At 48.5% G+C, this 16309-nt stretch overlaps 1 protein-coding gene across 2 annotated transcripts in view; it reads left to right on the top strand.

Moving 5' to 3' along the window:
- Positions 1–16309, top strand: part of LOC120019025 (guanine nucleotide-binding protein G(o) subunit alpha-like) — a 41077-nt gene that overhangs the window by 5272 nt on the left and 19496 nt on the right. The window contains exons 3-4 of one of the 2 annotated variants that reach the window (XM_038962224.1): positions 8764–8856; positions 12403–12563. In XM_038962224.1, coding sequence (XP_038818152.1) covers positions 8764–8856; positions 12403–12563 — 254 coding nt within the window. The remainder of the gene's footprint in view (positions 1–8763; positions 8857–12402; positions 12564–16309) is intronic. The other variant, XM_038962233.1, reaches the window with a different exon arrangement.

The raw sequence follows: 16309 nt of genomic DNA, 5'->3' as shown, positions 1-16309 counted from the left end.
TCTCACTCCTTCCCTCTCTCACTCCTTCCCTCTCTCACTCCTCCCCTCTCCCACTCTCTCCTTCCCTCTCTCCCACTCTCTCCTTCCCTCTCTCCCACTCTCTCCTTCCCTCTCTCCCACTCTCTCCTTCCCTCCCTCCCACTCTCTCCTTCCCTCCCTCCCACTCTCTCCTTCCCTCCCTCCCTCCCACTCTCTCCTCTCCTTCTCTCTCTCCTCTCCTTCCCTCTCCCCATCCACTTCTCCTTCCCTCACTCTGACTTCCCTATAATGTAGTAACATAATGAACAAGTGTTGAGAGGAAAGACCTATTTTTTAAAGGGTGAGCGCTTTGATGGCTACCAGTTTGCTAACAGGTGTGCAGCAGCAAGAATGTTCAATTATGAGAGGAATTTGGTATGAGTTATTAGTGTGTCATACACGTCTGTGTGTGTACAAATATTATTTTCTAGACTTGGGGAGTATTCTTGCTCTGAATCGGTCCTTGGCAGCTGTCTGCTGTCATGTTACACCGGAACACACACACACACACCGGATAGACTCTGATATGCCAGATGAAGGTCCTGGGTGGTGATATGTGAAGGTTATCGCCTTTCCCCCCTCTTTCTCATAAAAGTCAGATTATCCAAGACTCACTCCACCATCACTGCCCCATCAGTCCCCCTTTCATCTAAAGAGACACATTTGGTATCATGAACACAATGGTAACATGAACACCATGATAACATGAACACCATGATAACATGAACACCATGGTAACTTTAACACTCTCTCTTCCAGAGGAATAAATCACACGCTGCCTCACTGCCCTATCTATGCCCTTCCCTGAACCAACGAAAACAGAGACAGCAGGGTGTATCTCTCTTACGTACACACACACACACACACACACACACACACACACACACACACACACACACACACACACACACACACACTCACCCCGCCTTCCGCTGTCCTGACCATGCCCTGTACAGTTGATCTCTGCTCTAGGCCTGCTGCAGACTGGTAGAGACTCTTTGATGAACCACATTCTGTAGCAGGAAGAATCCCAAATGGCACCCTATTCCCTACATAGTGCACTACTTTAGACCAGAGCCCTGTGGGCTATATAGGAAATAGGGTGCCATTTGGGACGCACCCCTTTCTCTGTCCCACCGTTGGCTTGTGTTGTAGCACTGTGACAAGACAGACCGATGTGGATGGGGGCGTGCTCTCTCTGCTGTCTCCTGAAGTCTACGATCAGCTGCTGCGTTTTGTTGACTTTGAGGGAGAGGTTGTTCCCCTGGCACCACTAAATGTGGTGGTTGGCGCTTTAAGTTTTGTGCCATCTATCCACAGTTTTTGGTTTGGATAAACTCTTACGGAGAACCCCGCTGGCTGTATGGACGGGGACAGTATACCCGGAGAGAGCCACGATTCTGTGAAACAGAGTAAGTTATAGTCCTTGATGTCTCGAATGAGATCCGTCTACTTTATTGTCCAGGGACTGAACATTAGTGAGTAATATACTCGGAAGTGGTGGGTGGTAATGCACGCTTGTAGGGAATAATACAAGAAACGTTCTGAGGAATTAATGTAAGAAATACCACAAAAAAACAATACTGCAAAGTTGGCTAGGAGCATGTCTGTTGGTGCTATCTTGAACTCCAAGATAGCACCAACAGACATGATGGTGGAAATGTTCCAGGTTCCCTCGGCGTGCACATCACTGACATCCTGAAATGGTCCATCCACACAGATAGTGTGATGAAGAAGGCGCAACAGTGAGACTGAAGAAATTCGGCTTGGCCCCTAAGACCCCCCCTACGAACTTCTACAGATGCACCATTGAGAGCATTCTGTCGGGCTGTATCAGCGCCTGGTACGACAATTGCACCGTCTGAAACCGCAGGGCTCTCCAGCGGGTGGTGTGGTCAACGCATCACCGGGGGCACACTGCCTGCCCTCACGGACATCTACAGCAGGGTTTCCCAAACTTGGTCCTGGGGCAAATTTTAGTTTTTGCCCTAGTGCTACACAGCTGATTCAAATAATCAAAGCTTGATGATGAGATGGTTATTTGAATCAGCTGTGTAGTGGTAGGGCAAAAACTAAAACATGCACTTAGGGGGAGGGGTGGGGACCCAGTTTGGGACCCCATGGTCTACAGCATCCGGTGGCACAGCAAGGCCAAGAAGATCATCAAGGATCTCAGCCACACGAGCCACAACCTGTTCACAACGCTACCATCTAGAAAGAGGAGACAGTACAGGTGCATCAAAGCTGGGTCCAAGAGACTGATAAACAGCTTCTATCTCCAGGCCATCAGACTGTTAAATAGTCACCACTAACCGACCTCCGCCCAGTACCCTGCCCTGAACTTAGTCACTGTTACTATCCGGCTACCACCCGGTTACTCTACCCTGCACCTTAGAGACTGCCGCCCTATGTACATAGTCATTGAACACTGGTCACTTTAGTAATGTTTACATCCTGTATATACTGTACTCTAGTCAAGGCTCATCCATATATAACTACTGCTGTACACACCTTTTCTATCATATACATATACATACACACTGAGTGTACAAAACATTAGGAACACTTGCTCTTTCCATGACATAGACTGACCAGGTGAATCCAGATGAAAGCTATGATCCCTTATTAGTGTCACCTGTTAAATCCACTTCAATCAGTGTAGATGAAGGGGAGGAGACAGGTTACAGAAGGATTTTTAAGCCTTAAGACAAATGAGACATGGATTGTGTATTTGTGTCATTCAGAGGGTGAATGGGCAAGACAACATATTTAAGTGCCTTTGAACAGGGTATGGTAGTAGGTGCCAGGCGCACCGGTTTGAGTATGTCAAGAATTGCAATGCTGCTGGGTTTTTCATGCTCAACAGTTTCCCATGTGTATCAAGAATGGTCCACCACTCAAAGGACATCCAGCCAATTTGACACAACTGTGGGAAGCATTGGAGTCAACATGGGCCGGCATCCCTGTGGAACGCTTTCAACACCTAATAGAGTCCATACCTGATGAATTGAGGCTGTTCTGAGGGTGAAAGGTGGTGCAACTCAATATTAGGAAGGTGTTCCTAATGTTTTGTACACTCAGTGTATTTTTATATTCCGGACTCTGACATTGCTCGTTCTGAAATTTCTTAATTCCTTGATTAAATTTTTTGGGATTAGTGTGTGTAGTTGTGTATTGTTAGGTATTACTGCACTGTTGGAGCTAGAAAAATAAGCTTTTTGCTGCACCTGCATTAACATCTGCAAAATATGTGTACGCAACCAATAAAATGTTATTGGATTTGAGATGGAGAGACATAAAGAAGGCCCTTCCTCTGTCTCATCCCTCCTTTATTTGCCTCAGATCCCAGGCCTGGGGCTGTGGAGTGGTTTAATTCAGCAGAGAGAGATTTTTCTCTCATTCCACCAGCTATGTCAACAAGGAGGGGGGCACTCAGAACTCTGGGGATGTCATTTTATTGTCTGAGGATTCTAGAACAGTGTTGAAAATTCTATAACAGTGTTGACGATTCTAGAACACTGAAGATTCTTGAACTGTGTCCAATTGTAGAACAGTGTAGAGAATTCCGTTGAGCAGAAAAGCTCTCAGCTTTTACACAACACTGCAGTAGTTAATGATTGAATGCCAGATCTCAGCCAGTTCAGCTACATTCCACATATTGTTTTTGTAACATTGTCCAGAAACACTAAGAGCGTGAAACAATTTTGTTCTTCTTTTGTGTTTGAGAAAGATAGAAAGGTGCATGTTGGATAGAACAATAGTTGACGATATCAAGAAGAGAATGTTGAAACCTCACTTCCAGGCAGTACATAGTAACCTCTAGCTTCCACAACAATACAAACATACCCCCAGCCCTAAGAAGAAAGGAAGTTGGACACCCGTTATGACACCTCTGCAATGTGTCCCTCCAAGTCCCTCGGCAGGTTAGTAGGTGGTTGTGTATGTCTGTGTCCCTCCAAGTCCCTCGGCAGGTTAGTAGGTGGTTGTGTATGTCTGTGTCCCTTGGCAGGTTAGTAGGTGGTGTTGTATGTCTGTGTCCCTCCAAGTCCCTTGGCAGGTTAGTAGGTGGTTGTGTATGTCTGTGTCCCTTGGCAGGTTAGTAGGTGGTGTTGTATGTCTGTGTCCCTCCAAGTCCCTTGGCAGGTTAGTAGGTGGTGTTGTATGTCTGTGTCCTTCGTGATCACAGGGTAGGAGGGTTGTTTTCCTGGCACTTTGAATCCGCTCATCCATACAATAGGAATGTACAGCTGAACAACATCCAGTTTGTGGTCCAGACGTCGTCCTTTGGGACCATTATTATACCTGTGTACCGATTCACTTTTAGTTGTACATGATCCTGTCTGATAACGCCCCGGGTACGTTTTCTCTCATACCGCCCCAATCAACAATGTACACACAACTGCCATACATGCATCCTATTGACCTGCTAAGTAAGGTGTGGTTGAATGAGGGGTTTGGTGGAAAATCTCACACACACACACACACACACACACACACACACACACACACACACACACACACACACACACACACACACACACACACACACACACACACACACACACACACACACACACACACACTACCTTGGGATTAGTCCTTAAAACCTGTCTAGACCTGAGGCTGCTGTAGGAGTGGTGAAGACTGAGGCTGCGTCCCAATGGCTCCCTATTCCCTCTATAGTGCACTATGGGCTCTGGTCAGAAATAGTGCACTATATAGGGAGTAGGGTGCCATTTGGGATGCAAACTGAGGCCCTCAGTCTTTTCTGATGTGTTGCTTTTTTTTTTTCCTTCTTCAGTCTTCATTGTTCTCTCACTTTTGCCCTCTTCCCCCTCTCCTTCTGTTTCTCTACCTCCTTTTGCCCTCTTCCCTCTCTCCTTCTGTTTCTCTACCTCCTTTTGCCCTCTTCCCTCTCTGCTTCTGTTTCTCTACCTCCTTTTCCCCCTCTTCCCTCTCTCCTTCTGTTTCTCTACCTCCTTTTGCCCTCTTCCCTCTCTCCTTCTGTTTCTCTACCTCCTTTTGCCCTCTTCCCTCTCTGCTTCTGTTTCTCTACCTCCTTTTGCCCCTCTTCCCTCTCTCCTTCTGTTTCTCTACCTCCTTTTGCCCTCTTCCCTCTCTCCTTCTGTTTCTCTACCTCCTTTTGCCCTCTTCCCTCTCTCCTTCTGTTTCTCTATCTCCTTTTGCCCCTCTTCCCTCTCTGCTTCTGTTTCTCTACCTCCTTTTGCCCCTCTTCCCTCTCTGCTTCTGTTTCTCTACCTCCTTTTGCCCTCTTCCCTCTCTCCTTCTGTTTCTCTACCTCCTTTTGCCCCTCTTCCCTCTCTGCTTCTGTTTCTCTATCTCCTTTTGCCCCTCTTCCCTCTCTGCTTCTGTTTCTCTACCTCCTTTTGCCCCTCTTCCCTCTCTGCTTCTGTTTCTCTACCTCCTTTTCCCCTCTTCCCCCTCTCCTTCTGTTTCTCTACCTCCTTTTGCCCTCTTCCCTCTCTCCTTCTGTTTCTCTACCTCCTTTTGCCCCTCTTCCCTCTCTGTCTCTCTGTGTGTGTGTGTGTGTGTGTGTGTGTGTGTGTGTGTTCCCGTATCTCGCCTCGGGTTGAGTAGTGACTGGAGCATTAGCTATGCTGACAGCATAGCAGACAATAGCTGCAGAGGTGAATGTGGGTATCTGTAATTGTATCCCCCTCCCTACACACACACAGACTATACAAAGGGGGGACGTAGCCCTCAGATATTGAGATCAGATTGCTTTACAAACACCTGGGGGGAGGGGGAGAGAGAGGGGGAGAGAGAGAGTCTGTGTCCATTAGTCTACTAACAGAGGAGGCTAAGTTTCTAGTCAATGGAGAATGTCTCTTTGAAGAGGAGGGTGCAGTGGGGAAAAGGAGGTAGAGAAACAGGAGGAGAGAGGGAGAAAAATGGGGAGGGGGAGAGAGAGAAAGTGGGATGGAGGGGGAGATGTATTAAAAAAAAGCTTTTCCCCAACTGTTCTGGGAAGCTCTGGTACGTCTGATCTGACTTCACACACTTCAAATAAAGCGGCTGGGAAACAAGGCCAGGAATGTGTTTGTTTTGAACGGGGAGACGGGAGGGTAGAGGAAGGATCTGACCATCAGGTGGGGGGTGGGTATTTATAATCTGAATACAACACCACAGATCTCATCAGGACAGATCTCATCAGGACAGATCTCATCAGGACAGATCTCATCAGGACAGATCTCATCAGGACAGATCTCATCACTGTGTAAAGGGACCTTTTTTGGCCTGCACACTGTGACACTTTTGAAGGGGGGGGGGGGGGGGGGGGGGGGTCTTGACCAACACAGACCGTGAGGGTACAGGGGGGGAGGTCTTGACCAACACAGATAGTGAGGGTACAGGGGGGTAGGTCTTGACCAACACAGACAGTGAGGGTACAGGGGGGAGGTCTTGACCAACACAGACAGTGAGGGTACAGGGGGGAGGTCTTGACCAACACAGACAGTGAGGGTACAGGGGGGAGGTCTTGACCAACACAGACATTGAGGGTACAGGGGGGAGGTCTTGACCAACACAGACAGTGAGGGTACAGGGGGGAGGTCTTGACCAACACAGACAGTGAGGGTACAGGGGGGAGGTCTTGACCAACACAGACAGTGAGGGTACAGGGGGGAGGTCTTGACCAACACAGACAGTGAGTAATGTATAGGTACAGATGCCTTTCTTTGAGGTGAGAACTTAGAGCATGGTGCCAGTGGGACAGCAGCAGACTGGGGTTAGAGGTCACTAAGCCTAGCCACATGCTGCTTGTTAGGACCAGGGAAAGGTACGGAGGAGATTTAAAGTCTGATTTGGAGCCTCTTCTCATACTTTAGAAAAGCATATTTTATCCCTCCCTCCCTTATTTTCTTTCTGTCTTCCCTTACATCCTCGAGTGTGCGAAGAAGAGAGTGAGATGGGTAGGAGAGAAGGGATGAGAGTCTCTCTCTCTGAGCTGCTTATTTTTCTGACACAAATCAATATACAGGTGTCAGCAAAGATGAATATTGGAGAATGTGTTAATAAAGAATCATTACTCCCTGACAGCTGACTGTCCTCAGCCCGGCCCGGCTTAACACTTTACTGATACTGAAGTTATGTGTCACCACTCTCATCGTTGGTTACAGTATCTCTTATCACACTGTAGGTATGCCCCACTGAGAAACACCTCCAATACACTTCAGAAAAGATAGACAGTCGTTCTGACAGAGAGGAAGAAAGGAAGTCTAGACTGATAAAATCGGGATGGAATGTAATGCTTATCTCTTTCTGGCAGGGGAGAAAGAGAGGGAGGGAGAGGGGGGGAAAAAGAAGGGAGAAAGAGAGGGAGGGGGGTTAGAGACTATCATAGATCCCCCCCTAATCCCATTGAGTCACTCAGAGATTCAAACAGTTGAGTTTTGAGTTCAGTTGGTATTGAGTTTTGTGTTTAGTTACAGTCAGGGTTGGGGTCAATTCCATTTCAATTCCAGTTCATTCAGAAAGTAAACCAAATTCCAAATATTCCTCATTAAAAAGCATTGAGGAGAATTGGAATTAGAATGTCAGTGTACTTCCTGAATTGACTGGAATGTTAAATGGAATTGAACCCAACCTTGGATCTAGTTGAGTTTTTGGTTTCGTGTTGGTCATCTTCAGACATCAGTCTTCACACAGGTCTGATATCTCCTCTTAACAGGTCTGATATCTCCTCTTAACAGGTCTGATATCTCCTCTTAACAGGTCTGATATCTCCTCTTAACAGGTCTGATATCTCCTCTTAACAGGTCTGATATCTCCTCTTAACAGGTCTGATATCTCCTCTTAACAGGTCTGATATCTCCTCTTAACAGGTCTGATATCTCCTCTTAACAGGTCTGATATCTCCTCTTCACAGGTCTGATATCTCCTCTTAACAGGTCTGATATCTCCTCTTTAGCCTGGAGTCTTCACAGGTCTGATATCTCCTCTTAACAGGTCTGATATCTCCTCTTTAGCCTGGAGTCTTCACACAGGTCTGATATCTCCTCTTTAGCCTGGAGTCTTCACACAGGTCTGATATCTCCTCTTTAGCCTGGAGTCTTCACACAGGTCTGATATCTCCTCTTAACAGGTCTGATATCTCCTCTTTAGCCTGGAGTCTTCACACAGGTCTGATATCTCCTCTTTAGCCTGGAGTCTTCACACAGGTCTGATATCTCCTCTTTAGCCTGGAGTCTTCACACAGGTCTGATATCTCCTCTTAACAGGTCTGATATCTCCTCTTTAGCCTGGAGTCTTCACACAGGTCTGATATCTCCTCTTAACAGGTCTGATATCTCCTCTTTAGCCTGGAGTCTTCACACAGGTCTGATATCTCCTCTTTAGCCTGGAGTCTTCACACAGGTCTGATATCTCCTCTTTAGCCTGGAGTCTTCACACAGGTCTGATATCTCCTCTTAACAGGTCTGATATCTCCTCTTTAGCCTGGAGTCTAATTTGAATGAACACTCTTTTTTATTTGAAGAGGTTATATAAAGGCTGTCTGTCTGGTGTTGTCACTGTTGCCATGTAATTCATGTCTGATCTTTTTGGTTATAGAGGCTACAGTTGTCTGAAATGGCACCGTTACCCATAGTGCACTAATTTGACTAAAGTAGTGTAATACACAGGGTTTTCAGATGCATTCTATATGGACTTTCCCTGTGTGCTGTGAACACCGTGGCCATGGTAACTGTTTTTTATTTTGACCCCTGCCCTGTTGACCCCGTACAGCCGGCGGTGCTGGACAATCTTCTGACCTCTATGAAGTTTGTCCTCCACGGGATGGGCGTTCTCCGGATCAACCTGACGCACAGCAGGAACAAGGTTAGAGGGAGTGTGTGTCTGTCTGTCTGTCTGTCCGTCTCGCTTTTGTCTATTGCTCTCACTGACTCTCTCACTGTGTCTCTGTCTGTCCGTCTGTCTGTCCGTCTCACTCTTGTCTATTGCTCTCACTGACTCTCTCACTGTGTCTCTGTCTGTCTGTCTGTCTGTCCGTCTCGCTCTTGTCTATTGCTCTCACTGACTCTCTCACTGTGTCTCTGTCTGTCTGTCTGTCTGTCCGTCTCGCTTTTGTCTATTGCTCTCACTGACTCTCTCACTGTGTCTCTGTCTGTCCGTCTGTCTGTCCGTCTCGCTCTTGTCTATTGCTCTCACTGACTCTCTCACTGTATCTCTGTCTGTCCGTCTGTCTGTCCGTCTCGCTCTTGTCTATTGCTCTCACTGACTCTCTCACTGTGTCTCTGTCTGTCCGTCTGTCTGTCCGTCTGTCTGTCCGTCTGTCTGTCCGTCTCGCTCTTGTCTATTGCTCTCACTGACTCTCTCACTGTATCTCTGTCTGTCCGTCTGTCTGTCCGTCTCGCTCTTGTCTATTGCTCTCACTGACTCTCTCACTGTATCTCTGTCTGTCCGTCTCGCTCTTGTCTATTGCTCTCACTGACTCTCTCACTGTGTCTCTGTCTGTCCGTCTCGCTCTTGTCTATTGCTCTCACTGACTCTCTCGCTGTGTCTCTGTCTGTCCGTCTGTCTGTCCGTCTCGCTCTTGTCTATTGCTCTCACTGACTCTCTCACTGTGTCTCTGTCTGTCCGTCTCGCTCTTGTCTATTGCTCTCACTGACTCTCTCACTGTATCTCTGTCTGTCCGTCTCGCTCTTGTCTATTGCTCTCACTGACTCTCTCACTGTGTCTCTGTCTGTCCGTCTCGCTCTTGTCTATTGCTCTCACTGACTCTCTCACTGTATCTCTGTCTGTCCGTCTCGCTCTTGTCTATTGCTCTCACTGACTCTCTCACTGTATCTCTGTCTGTCCGTCTGTCCATATGACTTACTTTCTCTGTTAGTTTCTCTCTCTTGCTCTCTTAGCCTCCACCTCATAGAAACACTACTTCACTTGATGGCTTTAATGTGTGTGTGTGTGTGATTTGTCCAGACGGACACTAGAGGGCAGCATGCAGACAGCCGTGTCTGTCACACACAAAGAAGGCTGGCGGGTTCCAGTGGTCTGATTGGCTGCTGCTGCTCACCATGTTTACTCAGCCCTGACCCATTAGTCTGCTGGCAGCTCAGGACATTCCCCGTGCACACACACACACACACACACACACACACACACACACACACACACACACACACACACACACACACACACACACACACACACACAGCCAGACACAGATACTCGCACACACATACACACGGCGATATGGACACAGAAACACATGCACAAACACACTCTCTCTCGTTCTATTTTGTGTTAGAATGTCATAGTTCAAATGGGCATCAATAATAGCCAGTTAAGTGGATGAGTTGTAGTGTAATTGCTTTGTAATGACATGGTACAGGGGTATGATCGGGAGAAGGTGTGCGTGCGTGAGAGATTGGGTGGGAGGTGTTATCGTCAGGTTCCATTCAATTTGAATAACTTTATTGCCAAAGGTAACAGAGCTCAAAGCATCACCACCCACACTGAGTCTGACGGCTCATAACTAGAGCTGTGAAACTGTGATGAGTTCTGTCTTTATGGCCGAGGTCACTCGTCTCTGCTGAAAGCCTTTCCTTGTTATTCGTGCTGTGTGAGAGACGTTGGGGTCTGCAGTGTGTGTCGCTTCATGCCCACTCAGTACTGTATCACGTAAGCTGTATGTATGTACATGATACCCTCGTTGTTCCCCCCCCCAGGTGCACGCCCACTCAGTACTGTATCACGTAAGCTGTATGTATATACATGATACCCTCGTTGTTCCCCCCCCCAGGTGCACGCCCACTCAGTACTGTATCATGTAAGCTGTATGTATGTACATGATACCCTCGTTGTTCCCCCCCCCAGGTGCACGCCCACTCAGTACTGTATCACGTAAGCTGTATGTATGTACATGATACCCTCGTTGTTCCCCCCCCCAGGTGCACGCCCACTCAGTACTGTATCACGTAAGCTGTATGTATGTACATGATACCCTCGTTGTTCCCCCCCCCAGGTGCACGCCCACTCAGTACTGTATCATGTAAGCTGTATGTATGTACATGATACCCTCGTTGTTCCCCCCCCAGGTGCACGCCCACTCAGTACTGTATCATGTAAGCTGTATGTATGTACATGATACCCTCGTTGTTCCCCCCCCAGGTGCACGCCCACTCAGTACTGTATCACGTAAGCTGTATGTATGTACATGATACCCTCGTTGTTCCCCCCCCCCAGGTGCACGCCCACTCAGTACTGTATCATGTAAGCTGTATGTATGTACATGATACCCTCGTTGTTCCCCCCCCCAGGTGCACGCCCACTCAGTACTGTATCATGTAAGCTGTATGTATGTACATGATACCCTCGTTGTTCCCCCCCCCAGGTGCACGCCCACTCAGTACTGTATCACGTAAGCTGTATGTATGTACATGATACCCTCGTTGTTCCCCCCCCCAGGTGCACGCCCACTCAGTACTGTATCACGTAAGCTGTATGTATATACATGATACCCTCGTTGTTCCCCCCCCCAGGTGCACGCCCACTCAGTACTGTATCACGTAAGCTGTATGTATGTACATGATACCCTCGTTGTTCCCCCCCCCAGGTGCACGCCCACTCAGTACTGTATCACGTAAGCTGTATGTATGTACATGATACCCTCGTTGTTCCCCCCCCCAGGTGCACGCCCACTCAGTACTGTATCACGTAAGCTGTATGTATGTACATGATACCCTCGTTGTTCCCCCCCCCAGGTGCACGCCCACTCAGTACTGTATCATGTAAGCTGTATGTATGTACATGATACCCTCGTTGTTCCCCCCCCAGGTGCACGCCCACTCAGTACTGTATCACGTAAGCTGTATGTATGTACATGATACCCTCGTTGTTCCCCCCCCAGGTGCACGCCCACTCAGTACTGTATCATGTAAGCTGTATGTATGTACATGATACCCTCGTTGTTCCCCCCCCCAGGTGCACGCCCACTCAGTACTGTATCACGTAAGCTGTATGTATGTACATGATACCCTCGTTGTTCCCCCCCCAGGTGCACGCCCACTCAGTACTGTATCATGTAAGCTGTATGTATGTACATGATACCCTCGTTGTTCCCCCCCCAGGTGCACGCCCACTCAGTACTGTATCATGTAAGCTGTATGTATATACATGATACCCTCGTTGTTCCCCCCCCCAGGTGCACGCCCACTCAGTACTGTATCACGTAAGCTGTATGTATGTACATGATACCCTCGTTGTTCCCCCCCCCAGGTGCACGCCCACTCAGTACTGTATCACGTAAGCTGTATGTATGTACATGATACCCTCGTTGTTCCCCCCCCAGGTGCACGCCCACTCAGTACTGTATCATGTAAGCTGTATGTATATACATGATACCCTCGTTGTTCCCCCCCCCAGGTGCACGCCCACTCTGTGTTGTCCTGTGGGAGGTGTTTTGATGAGGATCAGGTGCTGTTTCCTTTCATTGGCCACGCCATTTCCTGTCTGTGGGCTGACCAGGGGGTCCGAGAGGCCGCAACCAGGGGTTACGAGTTTGAACTCAACGACTCTGCCCTGTAGTGAGTAAACTAACATGTCTTACCTGTTAAAACACACTGCCGGGGTGAGTACTGACCTGACACACGTCTTACCTGTTAAAACACACTGCCAGGGTGAGTACTGACCTGACACACGTCTTACCTGTTAAAACACACTGCCAGGGTGAGTACTGACCTGACACACGTCTTACCTGTTAAAACACACTGCCAGGGTGAGTACTGACCTGACACACGTCTTACCTGTTAAAACACACTGCCAGGGTGAGTACTGACCTGACACACGTCTTACCTGTTAAAACACACTGCCGGGGTGAGTACTGACCTGACACACGTCTTACCTGTTAAAACACACTGCCAGGGTGAGACCTGACCTGACACACGTCTTACCTGTTAAAACACACTGCCGGGGTGAGTACTGACCTGACACACGTCTTACCTGTTAAAACACACTGCCAGGGTGAGACCTGACCTGACACACGTCTTACCTGTTAAAACACACTGCCAGGGTGAGACCTGACCTGACACACGTCTTACCTGTTAAAACACACTGCCAGGGTGAGACCTGACCTGACACACGTCTTACCTGTTAAAACACACTGCCAGGGTGAGTACTGACCTGACACACGTCTTACCTGTTAAAACACACTGCCAGGGTGAGTACTGACCTGACACACGTCTTACCTGTTAAAACACACTGCCAGGGTGAGTACCTGACCTGACACACGTCTTACCTGTTAAAACACACTGCCAGGGTGAGACCTGACCTGACACGTCTTACTGTTAAAACACACTGCCAGGGTGAGGACCTGACACACGTCTTACCTGTTAAAACACACTGCCAGGGTGAGACCTGACACACGTCTTACCTGTTAAAACACACTGCCAGGGTGAGGACCTGACACACGTCTTACCTGTTAAAACACACTGCCAGGGTGAGTACTGACCTGACACACGTCTTACCTGTTAAAACACACTGCCAGGGTGAGTACTGACCTGACACACGTCTTACCTGTTAAAACACACTGCCAGGGTGAGTACTGACCTGACACACGTCTTACCTGTTAAAACACACTGCCAGGGTGAGTACTGACCTGACACACGTCTTACCTGTTAAAACACACTGCCAGGGTGAGTACTGACCTGACACACGTCTTACCTGTTAAAACACACTGCCAGGGTGAGTACTGACCTGACACACGTCTTACCTGTTAAAACACACTGCCGGGGTGAGTACTGACCTGACACACGTCTTACCTGTTAAAACACACTGCCAGGGTGAGACCTGACCTGACACACGTCTTACCTGTTAAAACACACTGCCGGGGTGAGTACTGACCTGACACACGTCTTACCTGTTAAAACACACTGCCAGGGTGAGACCTGACCTGACACACGTCTTACCTGTTAAAACACACTGCCAGGGTGAGACCTGACCTGACACACGTCTTACCTGTTAAAACACACTGCCAGGGTGAGTACTGACCTGACACACGTCTTACCTGTTAAAACACACTGCCGGGGTGAGACCTGACCTGACACACGTCTTACCTGTTAAAACACACTGCCAGGGTGAGTACTGACCTGACACACGTCTTACCTGTTAAAACACACTGCCAGGGTGAGTACTGACCTGACACACGTCTTACCTGTTAAAACACACTGCCAGGGTGAGACCTGACCTGACACACGTCTTACCTGTTAAAACACACTGCCAGGGTGAGACCTGACACACGTCTTACCTGTTAAAACACACTGCCAGGGTGAGACCTGACACACGTCTTACCTGTTAAAACACACTGCCAGGGTGAGTACTGACCTGACACACGTCTTACCTGTTAAAACACACTGCCAGGGTGAGTACTGACCTGACACACGTCTTACCTGTTAAAACACACTGCCAGGGTGAGACCTGACCTGACACACGTCTTACCTGTTAAAACACACTGCCAGGGTGAGACCTGACACACGTCTTACCTGTTAAAACACACTGCCAGGGTGAGACCTGACACACGTCTTACCTGTTAAAACACACTGCCAGGGTGAGTACTGACCTGACACACGTCTTACCTGTTAAAACACACTGCCAGGGTGAGTACTGACCTGACACACGTCTTACCTGTTAAAACACACTGCCAGGGTGAGTACTGACCTGACACACGTCTTACCTGTTAAAACACACTGCCGGGGTGAGACCTGACCTGACACACGTCTTACCTGTTAAAACACACTGCCAGGGTGAGTACTGACCTGACACACGTCTTACCTGTTAAAACACACTGCCAGGGTGAGTACTGACCTGACACACGTCTTACCTGTTAAAACACACTGCCGGGGTGAGACCTGACCTGACACACGTCTTACCTGTTAAAACACACTGCCAGGGTGAGTACTGACCTGACACACGTCTTACCTGTTAAAACACACTGCCAGGGTGAGTACTGACCTGACACACGTCTTACCTGTTAAAACACACTGCCAGGGTGAGACCTGACCTGACACACGTCTTACCTGTTAAAACACACTGCCGGGGTGAGACCTGACACACGCCTTACCTGTTAAAACACACTGCCAGGGTGAGTACTGACCTGACACACGTCTTACCTGTTAAAACACACTGCCGGGGTGAGACCTGACCTGACACACGTCTTACCTGTTAAAACACACTGCCAGGGTGAGTACTGACCTGACACACGTCTTACCTGTTAAAACACACTGCCAGGGTGAGTACTGACCTGACACACGTCTTACCTGTTAAAACACACTGCCGGGGTGAGACCTGACACACTTCTTACCTGTTAAAACACACTGCCAGGGTGAGTACTGACCTGACACACGTCTTACCTGTTAAAACACACTGCCAGGGTGAGTACTGACCTGACACACGTCTTACCTGTTAAAACACACTGCCAGGGTGAGTACTGACCTGACACACGTCTTACCTGTTAAAACACACTGCCGAGGTGAGTACTGACACACGTCTTACCTGTTAAAACACACTGCCAGGGTGAGTACTGACCTGACACACGTCTTACCTGTTAAAACACACTGCCAGGGTGAGTACTGACCTGACACACGTCTTACCTGTTAAAACACACTGCCAGGGTGAGTACTGACCTGACACACGTCTTACCTGTTAAAACACACTGCCAGGGTGAGACCTGACCTGACACACGTCTTACCTGTTAAAACACACTGCCAGGGTGAGACCTGACCTGACACACGTCTTACCTGTTAAAACACACTGCCGGGGTGAGACCTGACCTGACACACGTCTTACCTGTTAAAACACACTGCCGGGGTGAGTACTGACCTGACACACGTCTTACCTGTTAAAACACACTGCCAGGGTGAGTACTGACCTGACACACGTCTTACCTGTTAAAACACACTGCCAGGGTGAGACCTGACCTGACACACGTCTTACCTGTTAAAACACACTGCCAGGGTGAGACCTGACACACGTCTTACCTGTTAAAACACACTGCCAGGGTGAGTACTGACCTGACACACGTCTTACCTGTTAAAACACACTGCCGGGGTGAGACCTGACCTGACACACATCTTACCTGTTAAAACACACTGCCGGGGTGAGACCTGACACACGTCTTACCTGTTAAAACACACTGCCAGGGTGAGTACTGACCTGACACACGTCTTACCTGTTAAAACACACTGCCGGGGTGAGACCTGACACACGTCTTACCTGTTAAAACACACTGCCAGGGTGAGTACTGACCTGACACACGTCTTACCTGTTAAAACACACT

Source organism: Salvelinus namaycush, chromosome 2, assembly GCF_016432855.1.
Source record: "Salvelinus namaycush isolate Seneca chromosome 2, SaNama_1.0, whole genome shotgun sequence".
NCBI lineage: Eukaryota > Metazoa > Chordata > Actinopteri > Salmoniformes > Salmonidae > Salvelinus > Salvelinus namaycush.
Note: the sequence above shows the minus strand (reverse complement) of the source record. Positions and strands in the feature narration are given on the sequence as shown.